Raw genomic sequence first — 18,899 nt, 5'->3', positions numbered from 1 at the left:
TTAAAATAGTAACGTTTGCAACTACAACAGGCACATCCTCACAAATACCGACATGTATAGCAGTTGATTTATCAGCCGTTTGCAAAGATATTTTAGTAGGTGTCAACTTATTCAAATCAAGTCTACGATATAAAGAGAGAGGCATAACACTAACACCGGCTCCAAGATCACATAAAGCAGTTTTAACATAATTTCTTTTAATGGGGCATGGTATAGTGGGTACTCCTGGATCTCCAAGTTTCTTAGGTATTCCACCCTTGAAAGTGTAGGTAGCAAGCATGGTGGAAATTTCAGCTTCCGGTATCTTTCTTTTATTAGTGACAATTTCTTTCATATACTTAGCATAAGGATTTATTTTAAGCATATCAGTTAATCGCGTACGCAAAAAGATAGGTCTAATCATTTCAGCAAAGCGCTCAAAGTCCTCATCGTCCTTTTTCTTGGATGGTTTGGGAGGAAAAGGCATGGGTTTCTGAACCCAAGGTTCTCTTTCTTTACCGTGTTTCCTAGCAACAAAGTCTCTCTTATCATAACAACTTCTCCGATATAGTGTAGTTGGGAGAATTCAAAAAGATAATAGGACTATCATGTGTGGGTGCAATAGCAACAATTTCATGTTTAACATAAGGAACTATAGCAAGTTCATCTCCATAAGCATAATTCATATTGGCATGTTGGCCACAAGCATCATCAAAAAGGGATATTTCAAGAGAATCAATGGGATCATAACAATCATCATAGCAATCATCCTTCGGTAAGCACAAAGGGAAATTAAACAATGTATGGGTTGAAGAGTTACTCTAATTAGAAGGTGGGCACGGGTGATCAATCCGCTCTTCCTCCTTTTGTTCTTCGCTCTCCTCATCATCTTTTTCATCCAATGGGCTCACAGTTTCATCAATTTCTTTTTCCATAGACTCCTGCAAAATATTAGTCTCTTCTTGGACAGCGGAGTAGTCCTCAATATATGGTTCAACATAGGCATTAGAAGCATAATTATCATAGCAATATTTAAGTATGGCAAAATTTTCAGATTTGTAAAGAGTAGCACCATACTTTTCAATCAAAGAAGCAACTTCGTAAGCACCCTTAAAAGCAACAAATTCTTCAATTTGTTGAACATCATAGTAACTATAAACACCTTTAGCATACGAAGATACGATTCCATTATCACTAAACTCACATTGATAGGGAAGGTGTTTCTTAGGGTTTTTAGAACAAGAAGTAAAATCGTATATTTCACATAAATTCCAAGCATAGCATTGCAAACGATGAATTTGACCCAGTAAAAGTTTCCCTTTTTCGAATATACGGTGTCGCACATAACAAGCATGCTCATCTAAAGATTTGCCCTCAACTAAGCTAGTTGGGGTTTCAGCACGAGCACATATGGATCGAAGATGATCCAAGTAATAAGCTTCAGCAGTGTGATAGATTTTGAGTGGTTCTTCAACCATTGGTTCAGCAGGTACAACTAATTTTTTTTGGTATTTTGCGTTTCCTACCCATAACTAAAGATAGAAAACAACTAAGAACAACAAATAAAAATTACTTAGTGATAAAGCAAACAAGCACACACGAGAATATTCACCCCACGCTATTGCTCCCCGGCAACGGCGCCAGAAAAAGGTCTTGATAACCCACAAGTATAGGGGATCAATTGTAGCCTCTTGCGATAAGTAAGAGTGTCGAACCCAATGAGGAGCTAAAGGTAGAACAAATATTCCCTCAAGTTCTATCGACCACCGATACAACTCTACGCACGCTTAACGTTCGCTTTACCTAAAACAAGTATAAAACTAGGAGTACTTTGTAGGTGTTGTTGGATAGGTTTGCAAGAAAATAAAGAGCACGTAATAAAAACTAGGGACTGTTGTAAGTAAAGAAGCAATAAAGTAAATTAGCGAGTGTGGAAAAGTGGTGGTAGGAGTTGGGAAATTGTCCCTAAGCAATTGACTACTTTACTAGACCGATAGCAAGTTTTATGTGGGAGAGGCCACTACTAGCATGTCATCACTGACTTGGAATTCTATGCACTTACGATTGGAACTATTAGCAAGCGTCCGCAACTACTAACGTTCATTAAGGTAAAACCCAACCATAGCATTAAGATATATTGGTCCCCCTTCAATCCCGTATGCATCAACTTCTATGCTAGGTTGAAGCTTCTGTCACTCTTGACCTCCAATACATAGTCCTATCAACATACAACTAACCCTATGGTGTGATCCACGCGCGCGCTCATATGATGGGCACCAAAGGACAGTAACATAACCACAAGCAAATTAAATCAATCATAGCAATTCATCAACCACCGATAGGACAACGAAAATCTACTCAGACATCATAGGATGGCAACACATCATTGGATAATAATATGAAGCATAAAGCACCATGTTCAAGTAGAGGGTACAGCGGGTTGCGGGAGAGTGGACCGCTGTAGATAGAGGGGGGAAGGTGATGGAGATGTTGGTGAAGATGGTGGAGGTGTTGGTGTAGATCGCGGTGATGATGATGGTCCCGGCGGCGTTTCGGCGCCACCGGAAGCGAGGGGGAGAGAGCCCCCCTTCTTCTTCTTCTTCTTCCTTGACCTTCTCCCTAGATGGGAGATGGGTTTCCCATCTGGTCCATGGCCTCCATGGCATGGGAGGGGCGAGAGCCCCTCCGAGATTGGATCTGTCTCTCTGTTTCTTTTATATCCGGAGATCCGTAACTCCGATTGGGGGTGAAACCTTCGCCGTGAAGCTTTCTTGCGGCCGAAGAAGGGCATCAACCGCCTTACGGGTGGCCCACGAGGGTCAGGGGCGCGCCCCCCTGCCTCGTGCCTCCCTCGGGCACCGTCTCGCATGGATTTTTCTTCCGGAATTCTCCAAATATTCCAAAAATATTCTCCGTTCGTTTTTATCCCGTTTGGATTCCGTTTGATATGGGGTTTCTGCGAAACATAAAACATGCAACAAACAGGAACTGGCACTGGGCACTGGATCAATATGTTAGTCCCAAAAATAGTATAAAAAGTTGCCAAAAAGTATATGAAAGTTGTATAATATTGGCATGGAACAATCAAAAATTATAGATACGACGGAGACGTATCGATAGGAGGTAAATTCTTAACATCTTCAACTTTAATACCTTTTTCTTTCATAGATTTCATTGCCTCTTGCATATCTTCAGGACTGAGAAATAGAACACCTCTTTTCTTCGGAGTTGGTTTTGGAATAGGCTCAGGAGCTGGCTTAGGAAGTGTCCAATTATTTTCATTTGTCAACATATTATTCAATAGAATTTCAGCTTCATCCGGTGTTATTTCCCTGAAAACAGAACCAACACAACTATCCAGGTAGTCTCTGGAAGCATCGGTTAGTCCATTATAAAAGATATCAAGTATTTCATTTTTCTTGAGAGGATGATCAGGCAAAGCATTAACTAATTGGAGAAGCCACTCCCAAGCTTGTGGGAGACTCTCTTCTTTAATTTGCACAAAATTATATATATCCCTTAAAGCAGCTTGTTTCTTATGAGCAGGGAAATATTTAGCAGAGAAGTAATAAATCATATCCTGAGGACTACGCACACAACCAGGATCAAGAGAATTGAACCATATCTTAGCATCACCCTTTAATGAGAACGGAAATATTTTAAGGATATAAAAGTAGCGAGTTCTCTCATCATTAGTGAACAGGGTGGCTATATCATTTAATTTAGTAAGATGTGCCACAATAGTTTCAGATTCATAGCCATAAAAAGGATTAGATTCAACCAAAGTAATTATATCAGGATCAATAGAGAATTCATAATCCTTATCGGTAACAAAGATAGGTGAAGTAGCATAAGCAGGATCATATTTCATTCTAGCATTCAGAGTTTTTTGTTTAAGCTTAGCTAATAATTTCTTAAGATCACTCCTATCATTGCAAGCAAGAAAGTCGCTTTTAGTTTCTTCATCCATAACATAGCCCTCAGGCACAACAGGCAATTCATATTTATTAGGGGGAGAGTCTTCATCATCACTATCATCAATATTATCAGTTTCAATAATTTCATTCTCTCTAGCCCTAGCAAGTTGTTCATAAAGAAATTCACCAAGTGGCACAGTAGTATCAAGCATAGAAGTAGTTTCATCATAAGTATCATGCATAGCAGAAGTGGCATCATCAATAACATGTGACATATCAGAATTAATAGCAGAAGCAGGTTTAGGTGTCGCAAGCTTACTCAAAACAGAAGGTGAATCAAGTGCAGAGCTAGATGGCAGTTCCTTACCTTCCCTCGTAGTTGAGGGATATTTTTTTTCTCGTCTTTCAAGTTCTTCATAGTGACCAGCAGATATAAATCCCAAGTGACTCAAAGAATAGAGCTATGCTCCCCGGCAACGGCGCCAGAAAATAGTCTTGATAACCCACAAGTATAGGGGATCGCAACAGTTTTCGAGGGTAGAGTATTCAACCCAAATTTATTGATTCGACACAAGGGGAGCCAAAGAATATTCTCAAGTATTAACAGTTGAGTTGTCAATTCAACCACACCTGGATAACTTAATATCTGCAGCAAAGTATTTAGTAGCAAAATAATATGGAAGAAACGGTAACGGTAGCAAAAGTAATATTTTTGGGTTTTATAGTGATTGTAACAGTAGCAACGGAAAAGTAAATAAGCGGAGAACAATATGTGAAAAGCTCGTAGGCATTGGATCGGTGATGGAGAATTATGCCGGATGCGGTTCATCATGTAACAGTCATAACATAGGGTGACACATAACTAGCTCCAATTCATCAATGTAATGTAGGCATGTATTCCGAATATAGTCATACGTGCTTATGGAAAAGAACTTGCATGACATCTTTTGTCCTACCTTCCCGTGGCAGCGGGGTCCCAATGGAAACTAAGGGATATTAAGGCCTCCTTTTAATAGAGTACCGGACCAAAGCATTAACACATAGGGAATACATGAACTCCTCAAACTATGGTCATCACCGGAGTAGTCCCGATTATTGTCACTGCGGGGTTGCCGGATTATAACACATAGTAGGTAACTATAGACTTGCAAGATAGGATCAAGAACTCACATATATTCATGAAAACCTAAAAGGTTCAGATCTGAAATCATGGCACTCGGGCCCTAGTGACAAGCATTAAGCATAGCAAAGTCATAGCAACATCAATCTCAGAACATAGTGGATACTAGGGATCAAACCCTAACAAAACTAACTCGATTACATGATAAATCTCATCCAATCCATCACCGTCCAGCAAGCCTACGATGGAATTACTCACGCACGGCGGTGAGCATCATGAAATTGGTGATGTAGGATGGTTGATGATGACGATGGCGACGGATTCCCCTCTCCGGAGCCCCGAACGGACACCAGATCAGCCCTCCCGAGAGGTTTTAGGGCTTGGCGGCGGCTCCGTATCGTAAAACGCGATGAATCTTTCTCTCTGATTTTTTTCTCCCCGAACACGAATATATGGAGTTGGAGTTGAGGTCGGTGGAGCAACAGGGGGCCCACGAGGCAGGGGGTGCGCCCAGGGGGGGCAGGCGTGCCCCCACCCTCGTGGACAGGTGGTGGGCCCCCTGGCCTTGATTCTTTCGCCAATATTTTTATTATTTTCCAAAAATAAGTTCCGTGGAGTTTCAGGTCATTCCGAGAACTTTTGTTTCTGCACATAAATAACACCATGGCAATTCTGCTGAAAACAACGTCAGTTTGGGTTAGTTCCATTCAAATCATGCAAGTTAGAGTCCAAAACAAGGGCAAAAGTCTTTGGAAAAGTAGATACGACGGATACGTATAATGTACCTGCTCCCTTATTGGAAAGTAGTTCATCACAGAAATCTGTTCCTGTGACTCCTACACCAATTAGTGAGGAAGCTAATGATGATGATCATGTAACTTCAGATCAAGTTACTACCAAACCTCGTAGGTCAACCAGAGTGAGATCCGTACCAGAGTGGTACGGTAATCCTGTTCTGGAGGTCAAGTTACTTGATCATGATGAACCTACGAACTATGAGGAAGCGATGATGAGCCCAGATTCCGCAAAATGGCTTGAGGCCATGAAATCTGAGATGGGATCCATGTATGAGAACAAAGTGTGGACTTTGGTTGACTTGCCCGATGATCGGCAAGCCATAGAAAATAAATGGATCTTCAAGAAGAAGACTGACGCTGACGGTAATGTTACTGTCTACAAAGCTCGACTTGTTGCGAAAGGTTTTCGACAAGTTCAAGGGGTTGACTACGATGAGACTTTCTCACCCGTAGCGATGCTTAAGTCTGTCCGAATCATGTTAGCAATTGCCGCATTTTGTGATTATGAAATTTGGCAAATGGATGTCAAAACTGCATTCCGGAATGGATTTCTGGAAGAAGAGTTGTATATGATACAACCAGAAGGTTTTGTCGATCCTAAAGGTGCTAACAAAATGTGCAAGCTCCAGCGATCCATCTATGGACTGGTGCAAGCATCTCGGAGTTGGAATATACGCTTTGATGAGTTGATCAAAGCATATAGTTTTATACAGACTTGCAGTGAAGCCTGTATTTACAGGAAAGTGAGAGGGAGCACTACAACATTTCTGATAAATAAATGTGAATGACATATTGTTGATTGGAAATAATGTAGAAATTTTCTAGAAAGCATAAAAGAGTATTTGAAAGGAGTTTTTCAAAGAAAGACCTCGGTGAAGCTGCTTACATATTGAGCATCAAGATCTATGGAGATAGATAAAGACGTTTGATAAGTTTTTTCAATGAGTACATACCTTGACAAGATTTTGAAGTAGTTCAAAATGGAACAGTCAAAGAAAGAGTTCTTGCCTGTGTTACAAGATGTGAAATTGAGTAAGACTCAAAGCCTGACCACGGCAGAAGATAGAAAGAGAATGAAAGTCATTCCCTATGCCTCAGCCATAAGTTCTATAAAGTATGCCATGCTGTGTACCAGATCTATTGTATACCCTACACTGAGTTTGGCAAGGGAGTACAATAGTGATCTAGGAGTAGATCACTTAACAGCGGTCAAAATAATCCTTAGTGGAATAAGGATATGTTTCTCGATTATGGAGGTGACAAAAGGTTCGTCGTAAAGGGTTACGTCGATGCAAGTTTTGACACAGATCCAGATGACTCTATGTCTCAATCTGGATACATATTGAAAGTGGGAGCATTTAGCTAAAGTAGCTCCGTGCGGAGCATTGTAGACATAGAAATATGAACTAGATTATTGACTCTAATGATGTGAACTAGATTATTGACTCTAGTGCAAGTGGGAGACTGAAGGAAATATGCCCTAGAGGCAATAATAAAGTTGTTATTTATATTTCCTTATATCATGATAAATGTTTATTATTCATGCTAGAATTTTATTAACCGGAAACTTAGTACATGTGTGAATACATAGACAAACAGAGTGTCACTAGTATGCCTCTACTTGACTAGCTCGTTCAATCAAAGATGGTTAAGTTTCCTAGCCATAGACATGAGTTGTCATTTGATTAACGGGATCACATCATTAGAGAATGATGTGATTGACTTGACCCATTCCGTTAGCTTAGCACTTGATCGTTTAGTATATTGCTATTGCTTTCTTCATGACTTATACATGTTCCTATGACTATGAGATTATGCAACTCCCGAATACCGGAGGAACACTTTGTGTGCTACCAAACGTCACAACGTAACTGGGTGATTATAAAGGTGCTCTACAGGTGTCTCTGATGGTACTTGTTGAGTTGGCATAGATCAAGATTAGGATTTGTCACTCCCATTGTCGGAGAGGTATCTCTGGGCCCTCTCGGTAATGCATCACTATAAGCCTTGCAAGCAATGCAACTAATGAGTTAGTTGCGGGATGATGCATTATAGAACGAGTAAAGAGACTTGCCGGTAACGAGATTGAGCTAGGTATTGAGATACCGACGATCGAATCTCGGGCAAGTAACATACCGATGACAAAGGGAACAACGTATATTGTTATGCGGTTTGACCGATAAAGATCTTCGTAGAATATGGAGGAACCAATATGAGCATCTAGGTTCCGCTATTGGTTATTGACCAGAGACGTGTCTCAGTCATGTCTACATAGTTCTCAAACCCGTAGGGTCCGCACGCTTAAAGTTCTGTGACGATCCGTATTATGAGTTTTTGTGTCTTGATGTACCGAAGGTAGTTCGGAGTCCCGGATATGATCACGGACATGACGAGGAGTCTCGAAATGGTCGAGACGTAAAGATCAATATATTGGATGACTATGTTCGGACACCGGAAGTGTTTCGGGAGGTTTCAGGCATGTACCGGAGTACCGAGGGGTTACCAGAACCCCCGAGGGAGTATATTGGGCCTAATGGGCCCTAGTGGGAGAAGAGGAGGGGCGGCCATGGCAGCCGCGCCCCCCCTCCCCCTCTAGTATGAATTGGACAAGGAGGGGGGCGGCGCCCTTCTTTTTTTTTCTCTTCCTCTCTCCCTTCCTTCCCTTCTCCTACTCCTACTAGGAAAGGAGGAGTCCTACTCCCGGTGGGAGTAGGACTCCCCCCTTGGTGCGCCCTCCTCCTGGCCGGCCGCCTCCCCCCTAGCTCCTTTATATACGGGGGCAGGGGGGCACCCCAAGGCACAACAATTGATGATTGATCTCTTAGCCGTGTGCGGTGCCACCCTCAACCATAATCCACCTCGGTAATATCGTAGTGGTGCTTAGGTGAAACTCTGCGTCGGTAGCATCATCATCACCGTCACCACGCCTCGTGCTGGCGAAGCTCTTCCCGGAAGCTCTACTGGATTGTGAGTTCGCGGGACGTCACCGAGCTGAACGTGTGCTGAACGCGGAGGTGCCGTACGTTCGGTGCTGAGGATCGGTCGATCGTGAAGACGTACGACTACATCAACCGTGTTGTTGTAACGCTTCCGCTTACGGTCTACGAGGGTACGTAGACGACACTCTCCCCTCTCCTTGCTATGCATCACCATGATCTTGCGTGTGTGTAGGATTTTTTTTGAAATTAGTACGTTCCCCAACAAGGAGACCTTATGGCTGGCTATTGGTGTGGCGACTTCGACATCTTTTTTCGTGTTGTTCTGTGGCATGATCCAGTTTCTCCAACACTCTGTGCTGATGGTGATGCATTGCAAGCCTGTTCTGTATGGGGTGATGCTCCAGTATACAATGGTTCAACGATTTTTAAATCTCGTCTCAAGTGGCGAGCGGCTATTGCGGTCTTCAAAATCTGGTATGGCGAGGGCATTCACAGGTTTCGTTTTTCTTTGCTGTTGGTTCAGTGTAATTCTTAATCTCTGGCCGGCGGTGTACAATCAAAGAAAGAAAAAGACTAGTATGCTTTTTAATAGTGTAATTTTATTTTGTACAAGTCGTTCTACGTTCACTTGTCTATTCTTTGTACTGGCCTTTGTTTTTCTTAATATTAACCAGATCTAAGATATCTTTTGGGTGCTTTTATTCAAAAACAAAACAAAAACATGAGCAGGCATGTTCTTCATACCGGTTGTTTGTGTCACGATGATGAAAGTGATAGAAGCACCATCAGGCGGCGGGATAAACTAACACATGCGGATGGGATATTTTGGTTCATGTTGGATAATATGTCTGGAAACGATATTTACTAACCAATATGTTATATTTATATCCGTAGAGCCCTAAAACTGATATATCAGTCTATATCGGTCGTATCGGCTTAGATTTAAAAACTCGGTGTAGAGACTCCTGACTGCTCTGTCAATCTCTAGAAATTCCCCCCTTTTTTGACAGTTTTAAGCATCATTAGTACTCCGTATTTGTTGGTAGTATCTTTTCAGTTGCAAACCGGAGATTCCCGAAGACAGCGTTAAAATCACACGCCGTGTCTGCAGTGGGTGTCGTTCACCAAGAGGGAACAGAACACCACGAAATTTTCTTGCGAATAAAAAGAACACTACGAAATTTGGAGTTTGAAAAACAAAAGACGCCAAAAAAATGGATCACCCCAGTTACCGGGCCGTGGTTGCTTAAATACGGGCTGTGAGGCCAGCCCATGTATCCGCAAGGCCATCGATCGGCAAAGTTTCGCAAGTGTACAAGTGAGCCCAGCAAGTGAAGCCTGCCAGGCTATATAGAAAACCCGGCGCCCTCGCGACCCGACCTCCTCATTCTAGCCAGGCGAGAGCAAAAGGTAGGGTTTCCAGTTGCAAGCCGCCCCGCCGCCGCCGCCATGGGACACTCGAACGTCTGGAACTCGCACCCCAAGAACTACGGCCCCGGATCCAGGGTTTGGTAATGATCCTCTCTCTACTCCCTACTCTTGATCGATTGGGAACTTGTACCCCGCCCTCTCCTAGATCGGTAGCAAGAGGCGGTTCCATGTCCGCACCTGTAGATCCGTGGCGCAATCTCGTAGCTTAGCTCTAAATCTTATATGCTCGTGTTCGATGTGCATGATTCATGCGCCTTGGATTGTTTGATGGTTTTATGTCGTGACGCGTGGTGGTTTGGATCTTTTCTTGCAGCCGTGTCTGCGGCAACTCGCATGGCCTGATCCGCAAGTACGGGCTGATGTGCTGCAGGCAGTGCTTCCGCAGCAACGCCAAGGACATCGGCTTCATCAAGGTATGCGCCGCCACACTGTCCGTGGATTTCCTGAATCTGTGCCTGAATTTGATGGCTGCCGAGTAATACTAGTATATGTCACCATGCTTTGCTTTGAATAATATATATGCTCTGTCTACAAGGCCTCTCTTGGTATGGTCAAGCAGTTTTAGCCTCTCTTGGCATTTGTTGGTACATACTGTGGTGTAATGTGTGACATCTTAGATTCATCTATTCAAAATAGATGTGTGTGTTGCTCCTCTTGCCAGAGTAAACCTGGTCAAGTTTTGCAATCATCACCTCATGTTTTGCCTTGCAATGTTTTGTATCTGTTTGATCAGTGTGCAATTTCTATTAACCATAAGGCATCTTGGAACTGACAGAGTTGTGCATGACTACATGATACTAGCTCCGTTTGTTGCTCCCACCAATATAAGTCTTGCTCTGTTGCATCTGTCCCCAGTTTCAACTATTTACTAACCCTTAACTGCCAAGTATTTTTTGAGCATACGGGCCCATTTCAATGCATAACACATTGAGTGTATTGCAATTGTGCAAATATCTATTAAGTAGGTATATATTTACACAACTACTTTATGATTTAGTAGAAAATTGAGATGATTGAAAAATGTTGTTTCCATTTCCACTTTTGTCTGATTAACTGTAGGTTTTATGCTTCAATTTTTGGGTTTGGGTAAATTATTTTTCAGATTCATATGCTATTGTGCCTGAATACCTGAATGTTTGTGTGCGACTAATTTCCTGTATGCCTTTTATTTTGCATATCAAAATCTCTTTATACTGATCTCTGAATCTGCACTCTTATTTAACAGTACCGTTAAGAATGGAAACCTCAAAGGAAGCAAGGGCTAGGAAATTATCAACGAACTGTGGTGCTTCATCAAGTCTGATCTTTATCCTATAAGCTATGTAATGAACTACTATTAATGTTTGAATCCTGGTGACAAAACCATGAAACCATGTTAGTGACTGCTGTTTGAGCATGTGAAACCGATAATTCTGTTCCTGTCGTGCCATTATGGTTAGAAGGTTGCTCTGCATCCTTATATTTTTATTATTTTGTGAAGGCCGGCCATGCTTTGTTTTGATGCTCTAATTTTATATTCCTCGTTTTCATACTTGGCTTCTGTTCTTAATCAGTCTCTGCTGTGCTCTACTATCCCCTCTGTGGTTGTTTATGATCTTTGTTTGTTGAACAGTTGTCCTTAGCTGCCCTGACTTTGCTTAAGCTAGAAAATGTGTCTGTAATTGTTAAATGGTCATCTATAACACTTGTCAATGCTGAGCTTCTCTTGAGTATTAGGTGCGGGTCAAAACAAGCATTAGTGGAATTATTCGTTGGTCACAGAAAAACCGCCCAAATTGTTAAATGGTCATCTATATGAATTCGATGCGCGACTGTCCTGCTACCGCCCATATTTTGCCACCCAGATGGTTAGAAATCGTCGGAGGCCAACAATTTCTTGCCACCCTCTTGTTCTAATCGTGAAAAACCTGGAGCATCCAATGGCAGATCTGACAGCCAACGATGCCAAATGATACCTGTATCCCACTCATAATTTGAGCATGTATCACATCGTCAAAATCGAGCGTCTCCAGGGGTTAGGTGTGCTTTCTGCTGTCCTTTTGTATTTGTGCGTGAACAAGCATGAGTGGAATTATTCCTTCGTCACCTCCTGAATAAAGTAGAATTCTTAGTGTACCTCAAAAAAGAGAATAGAAAGCTTTCCCTCAAAAAAAAAGAGAGTAGAAAGCTTTCCCTCAAAAAAAAAGAGAGTAGAAAGCTTTCACTCAAAAAAAGAGAGTAGAAAGCTTAGTGATACGATTGCATATGAATTTGATGCGTGATCTAGGAGTAGGATGCATGGATGCTTCGTACTCCCTCCGTTCCTAAATATTTGTCTTTTAGGAGATTTCAAATGGACTATCACATACGGATGTATATAGACATATTTTATAATGTAAATTCACTCATTTTGCTTCGTATGTAGTCACTTGTTGAAATCTTTAGAGAGACAAATATTTAGGAACAGAGGGAGCAGAAACAGGTATCTGATATGGATATCTACCCCCTGATCATCAGGGAATATAAACTATTTAAAACAAGAGTTAAATACACTATGAGTGCCTAAACTTGTTCTGTGCGGTCAGTTTAGTGCCTAGACTTGCAAAATACACAAAAGTGGTGCCGCAACTTGTCCCGTGGTTCAAATACAGTGCCTCCAGACGTATTCCGCGGTGTGCACCACCCGCGTGGCACGCCAGCGTGTCATTGGCCCACATGTCAGTGGCTCGGGGCGACATAGAGGCTGGGTGAGGCGCACAGCCTGGCTGTTAAGCAGAAAACCCCCTGGGCTTTAATTAATTCTCTCAAAAAAGCCCCTGTAACGGCGGGAACAGGGACCGTGTTTAGTTTTTCTATTTGGTACCCTTAATCCCGTGCTCCTTCGCTCAGAGTCCCCACCGTTTCGTATCCCTTTCCTTTCCTCTCCCTCAGTCTCGATCAGTCCAAGGCGGAGGTGGTGCGGCGCGGCACGGCGGCCGGCGACGGAGGCGATGGATGGCCCGTGTCGTCGACGTCCTGGCGAGGCAGTTCCTATCGTCGCTCTGTTCCTCCTTCTCAATTTTCTCGCGCCTGTACGACGTAATCACAGGGTAGGGTTAACCACTGTAATGGGCTTCGATTTCTCGTGGTTGATGTTCATCTTATCCGTGTTATTTACAAGATGCGGATTGCTGTGGACGGCATTGGGCCCTTTTCACGTCAAAATAGGGCTAGGGTTTATTTGGGGGTTATCAGTCAGCGCACTTTTTCTCTGAAAGGGGATGGTCTTGGTTATGTGGCCATCGAAACAGGGTATAGAAGTGCTATGATTCCTCTAGTTAAATTGATTCAGATTAGTACTGGAGCTGTAGTGTGATTCATGTAGTAAATTTGAATGGTGTTCACTGAATGTGCGCGGACTCTGAATGTGTCAACTCTGTTAACTGAATTTGTGCAGTACATTTAACTGAATTTGTCTAAATGTGTGCAGTGCATTTAACTGAAGTTATGCGCAGTATGTTAACTGAATATGTCTGAATGTTTGCAGTACATTTAACTGAATTTTTCTCAATGTGTGCAATGCATTTAACTGAAAGTATGTGCTATTTCATAATGCAGGGCAATTTGATGGACTGTTTTCAGTTGAGATACATCACAAAGGTTTTTTGTGTGGAAGTGATAGCAACATGACCTACATGGATCAAGAAGTGGACTGGTTTGATAGCTGCGACAGTGATACTTGGTCAGTTCTATGGATTGATGTTTTTCTTCTCCAATTGGGCTATGACAGTGCTGTGTCCAAGATAGATGTGTATTGGAGCAAACCTGGAAAGTCTTTGTGTGATGGCCTTCAGTTGATTGCATGTGATGCACACATTGTCCTTATGATTGCTGCAACAGTGGATCACAAGAACTTGGTCTTGCTTGTAGACCATGGTGACACCCTGGAGTCAGTAACTGATGATGATGTGTTGGTAGAGGGGATGCCTGAGCTGCCAAGGGTTATTACTCCAGTTAAGTCAGCAAAGGGAAAAGAAAATGTGGACAACTTTGAGAAACCAGAAATTGCAACAGAGATGAGATGTAACTACAAGAAAGCAAAGAGATTCATGTCATTTGGTGAGGGCTGTAGCTCAAGGGTTCCATATCGAGAATTTGAGGAAGAAGATGGCAATTGTGACAGTGATGACAGTAGTGCTGAAGATGCAGGTGACAGTAGTGACGAACATGTAGATGCAGAAGTTGAAACTGATGAGGATTTCTATGAGAGTGATTACGAAGTAGCACAAGGTGATGATGATCTGTTTGAGAGCAATGTAGACAAAGATGTTGATGACCATAGACAGAAGGAGATTGTGCCTGACTTTGAAGGAGAACTTCCTGAAGATGCCCTAGATGACAGTCATGTGAACCTATCAAAAGAAGAAGGAGACAAGCTTAGATACAAATTCAGCACATTCAATCCATTCAGTGACCTTAAAGCACCAACTTTTAGAGTTGGCATGCTTTTTGGTGATATGAAAGAGCTAAGGCTTGTTGTGGTTGCATACAGTGTAAGAAACAGAGTAAAGGTTGAGAAGATAAGGAATACGACCACCAAATTTGAGGTAGTATGCAAGCCTGGATGTACTTGGTACTTGAAGGCGGGCAGAGATAACAGGAGTACTAGAATTCAGATAAAGAAATACCTTGACAATCACACATGCACCAAGGCTTGGGATCTGAAAGCTTTGACTGCACCATTCCTGACTGCACAATTCAGAGAAGAATTCAGAGACAATGAGAAGATGCCTTTGAGAAAGTTTTCAGATAAAGTGGAGCAGGAATTCAACATGGTTGCAAAGAGAAGTAAGCTGGTAGGGCAAGAAGAGCAGCAGTTAAACAAATTCGAGGTGAAGATGATGACCAATACAATATGTTGTGGGACTATGGCCAAGAGCTTAGGAGGACTAACCCAGGAAGCAAGTTCTTCGTGTGCACTAAGGAGGTTTTTGATGATAGGACTAAAGAAACAAAAGACCACTTCTCAACCCTGTACTGGTCATATGATGCATGTAAGAGAGGGTACCTTATATTCAAGTCATCTTTCTCGGTGGGTGCCACATAAAAACTAGACACAAAGGGAACTTACTTACAGCAGTTGGTGTTGATCCCAATGTATTTCCCCATAGCATTTGGGCTATGTGAAGTTGAGTCAACATATAGTTGGGAGTGGTTCTTAGCCACTTTGAAGGATGACTTGAATATAAGCAACTCTTCACCATATACAATAATGAGTGACAAGCAAAAGGTTAGCACTTGCTACCTCTTTAATTTATTGCATGGTAATCATCTGCTTACAATACTTACTCACCAAATGACATTTCTTTTTAGGGTTTAATAGCAGCAGTGCAAAAAGTTTTCCCTTATGCTGAACACAGAAACTGTGTTAGGCACATCTACCAGAACTTTCATAAAATACACAAGGGAGAACAACTCAAGAATGATTTATGGGCAATAGCAAGATCTACACATGAAATTGCTTATAGTAAGAACATGGAGCAGATGAAGTAACTTAGCCTTGCTGCATACCAGTGGGTGGAGAAGTTGGCACCTAAAACATGGATCAAAGCATTTTTTCCCCTTTCAGCAAATGTGACATCCTTCTAAACAACATGAGTGAAGTTTTCAACAGGTTTGATCCAAAATCCTCTTTTGTAGATGCATTCATTTTTTATAATCCACATATTTATTGGTAAATGTGGATGTATTCCTCTTTCTGCCAACATAATCCATGCTACTATGTTGCTAAATGTATTCCTCTTTTTATTCTGCCTACATAATCATTGATCCAATTGTATTGATTCGCAGTTATATTCTGGATGGAAGAGAGATGTGAATGTAAGAGATGGGAGCTATCTGCCATACCTTGCCATCATGCTATTGCATGTTTCAGGCACGAGAGGATTGAACCAGAGAGCATGGTTCATGAGTGCTATACAGTGGAAAACTACAAGGATTGCTATGGATGGAACCTGATGCCTATGAGTGACATGAAGAAGTGGGAAAAGTTGCATGGCATCCCTGTCTTCCCACCTATATACACAAAAGTAATGGGTAGGCCAAAGAAAAATAGGAAGAAAGAGCCAGAAGAGAAACAAGATAAGAATGGATGATACGTCTCCAACGTATCTATAATTTTTGATTGTTCCATGCTATTATATTACCCATCTTAGATGTTTTATATGCATTTATATGCTATTTTATATGATTTTTGGGACTAACCTATTAACCTAGAGCCCAGCGCCAGTTTTCTGTTTTTTCCCTTGTTTTTGAGTTTTACAGAAAAGGAATACCAAACGGAGTCCAATTGACGTGCCAATTTTTGATAATTTTTTATGGACCAAAAGAAGCCCTCGGAGTAAAAGAGTTGGGCTAGAAGAGTCCCGAGCCGTCCACGAGGGTGGAGGGCGCGCCCACCCCCCTGGGCGCGTCCCCCTATCTCGTGGACGACTCGGAGCCCCTCCTGACGTGAGACATACGCCAAAAATTCCTATAAATACAGAAACCTCCAGAAAATAACCTAGATCGGGAGTTCCGCCGCCGCAAGCCTCTGTAGCCATCAAAAACCAATCGGGAACCTGTTCCGGCACCCTGCCGGAGGGGGGAGCGTAGCAACAATTTCATGTTTAACATAGGGAACTATATCAAGTTCATCTCCATAAGCATAATTCATATTGGCATCTTGGCCACAAGCATAGCAAGCATCATCAAAAAGGGATATTTCAAGAGAATCAACGGGATCATAACAATCATCATAGCAATCATCCTTCGGTAAGCACGAAGGGAAATTAAACAATGTATGAGTTGTAGAGTTACTCTCATTAGAAGGTGGGCACGTGTAGCTAATCCGCTCTTCCTCCTTTTGTTCTTCGCTCTCCTCATCATCTTTTTCATCCAATAAGCTCACAGTTTCATCAATTTCTTCTTCCATAGACTACTGCAAATGTCGGGTGGTTGGTGCGACATATGCCAAGGGATGGCTTATCATTGTGGGAGCCAATAGAACGTCGCCGGTGCCTGGAAACGGGATGAGGCGAAGACATGCACGCCGGTGAATCTTACCCAGGTTCGGGGCTCTCCGAGGAGATAACACCCCTAGTCCTGCTCTGCGGGGTCTCCGCATGATCACTAGATCGATAAAGAGTAGCTACAATCGCTCCTAGAGCTGTTGGGATCAAGGGAGAAGAAGAACAAGGCTAGCTCTTGCTTCTCTCTATCTATGGTGTGTGTGTGTGCTATGCTTGGAAGCCAAACATGCAGAGGTGCGAACCAGAAGCCAACCCTTTGCATGGGTGCTCCGGGGGGTTTATATAGGCCTACCCCCGGGGGTACAATGGTAATCCGACTGGGATCTGGTCCCAGTCGTCAGTGTCTATGCTCGCCGGCTTCTCCGCCGGCTACTGGGTCCCGCCGGCTGGTGGGTCCCGCCGGCTGCCGGCTACTTGGTCGACAGGCCGGCGCCACCGCCTAGGGCTTTGTCGGCGGCTGCTTACTGTAGCCGTGCCTCTGATGATGAGGGCTTTGTCGAGGTGAGCGTGGCTACAGTGGGCCGCCTCGGGGGCTATCGCTGTAGCCTCACCTCATCTTGTCTCCTTAATGGGGCTCCTGCTCCGAGGAAGGGAGCCGCCGGCTTCTGGAGGCCGGCTATGCTCCTGGCCGGCTAGGGAAAGCCGGGCCGCCTCCACGCCTCTCTCTGGCTGAAGGGGCCCGCAGTCCTTGGGTCATACAGGAGGGGGTCGTGGATGACGTCGTGGCTAGCGTGGCTATAGTGCCGGGCCGCGCGGGAGACATCCCTCCCGTACGGCCCCCTGTAGCCATGCTCGCCTCGGGCTTCGGGGGTCATGGGCCGCACTGTGGCCATGCCCCGTCAGGTCGTCGTTATGTAGGAGTGGTTGTGGTCTTGGCCGGCTTCTAGGAGCCGGCGTCCTTCTTGGCCGGCTTCCTGGAGTCGGTGAGGCTGGGTCGCCTTCCGGGAGTCGGCTTTAGTGGTAGCCGGCCAGGGAAGGCGACCCAAATGATTGGAGTGCTTGAAGGCCCAAAGGCCTGATAAATTTTCTGAAGAGCCAGGGGTAGTCGGTTAGGCTACCCGTGGCCACTTACTCCGACAGTAGTCCCCGAAACTGATCGGGCTTCGAGGTGGAATAGGGTTCGAGAAGCTCGAACAGCTTCCTATCGTGACAAGCCGGCAGCTGGGTGCCGGCCTTGGTCAGGCACGCCGCCTGAGCCAAAATCTTCTGGAGTCGAAGGGCGGGAACCCGCTGGCACGTGCGCCGGGCCGCGGGCTGACGGCGCGCCACATAGCCGGAAAGCCTGCCAGCCCATGCGCGAGACGGGACGTTGCCGCAGAGAGGGGGCCCGCCACGTCCGCGCCCCGGCCCAGGCGCGGATCCTTTGTATCCCGAAACCGCCCGCACGATCCGTGCGGCAGTTTCGGCTCGCACTTATGCGTAATAAACGCGAGTCGTGGGGGGAGTGGGCGCGGTTAATCCCACGTCTTCCCCCCCACGTCCGGCCTCTTCGGCCGCGTGAGGCTATAAGTAGGGGGAGGTGGGGGGCGGCAGACCCTCGCACGCTCCTCCTACTCCCTTCGTCTTCTCGCCTTGCTTGTTCTTGCGCCAGCGCCTCGCCGCCGCGCTCTTCCTCCGCACGCTTCTCTGCCGCCGTGCCAGCTTCCGCTATGCCTCCCCACGTTGAGCAGCTTGGCAGGGATTGGGAT

The 18,899-nt window shown here is 44.1% G+C and overlaps 2 protein-coding genes across 2 annotated transcripts; both read left to right on the top strand.

The window, feature by feature from the left end:
- Positions 1-10,099: 10,099 nt before the first annotated feature.
- Positions 10,100-11,714, top strand: LOC123122982 (40S ribosomal protein S29-like). The gene is made up of 3 exons (XM_044543371.1): positions 10,100-10,263; positions 10,497-10,596; positions 11,409-11,714. The coding sequence occupies exons 1-3, from the start codon at positions 10,202-10,204 to the stop codon at positions 11,415-11,417; spliced, it is 171 nt and encodes a 56-aa protein (XP_044399306.1). The 5' UTR covers positions 10,100-10,201; the 3' UTR covers positions 11,418-11,714.
- A 221-nt stretch (positions 11,715-11,935) lies between these two features.
- Positions 11,936-16,438, top strand: LOC123122981 (uncharacterized). Its single transcript, XM_044543370.1, has 4 exons — positions 11,936-13,251; positions 13,760-15,431; positions 15,515-15,815; positions 15,992-16,438. Exon 2 carries the CDS (start codon positions 13,828-13,830, stop codon positions 15,253-15,255), a length of 1,428 nt encoding a protein of 475 aa, XP_044399305.1. The 5' UTR covers positions 11,936-13,251; positions 13,760-13,827; the 3' UTR covers positions 15,256-15,431; positions 15,515-15,815; positions 15,992-16,438.
- Positions 16,439-18,899: the final 2,461 nt, after the last annotated feature.

Source organism: Triticum aestivum, chromosome 5D, assembly GCF_018294505.1.
Source record: "Triticum aestivum cultivar Chinese Spring chromosome 5D, IWGSC CS RefSeq v2.1, whole genome shotgun sequence".
NCBI classification, from domain to species: Eukaryota; Viridiplantae; Streptophyta; class Magnoliopsida; order Poales; family Poaceae; genus Triticum; species Triticum aestivum.
This window is presented reverse-complemented; position numbering and strand designations above follow the sequence as displayed.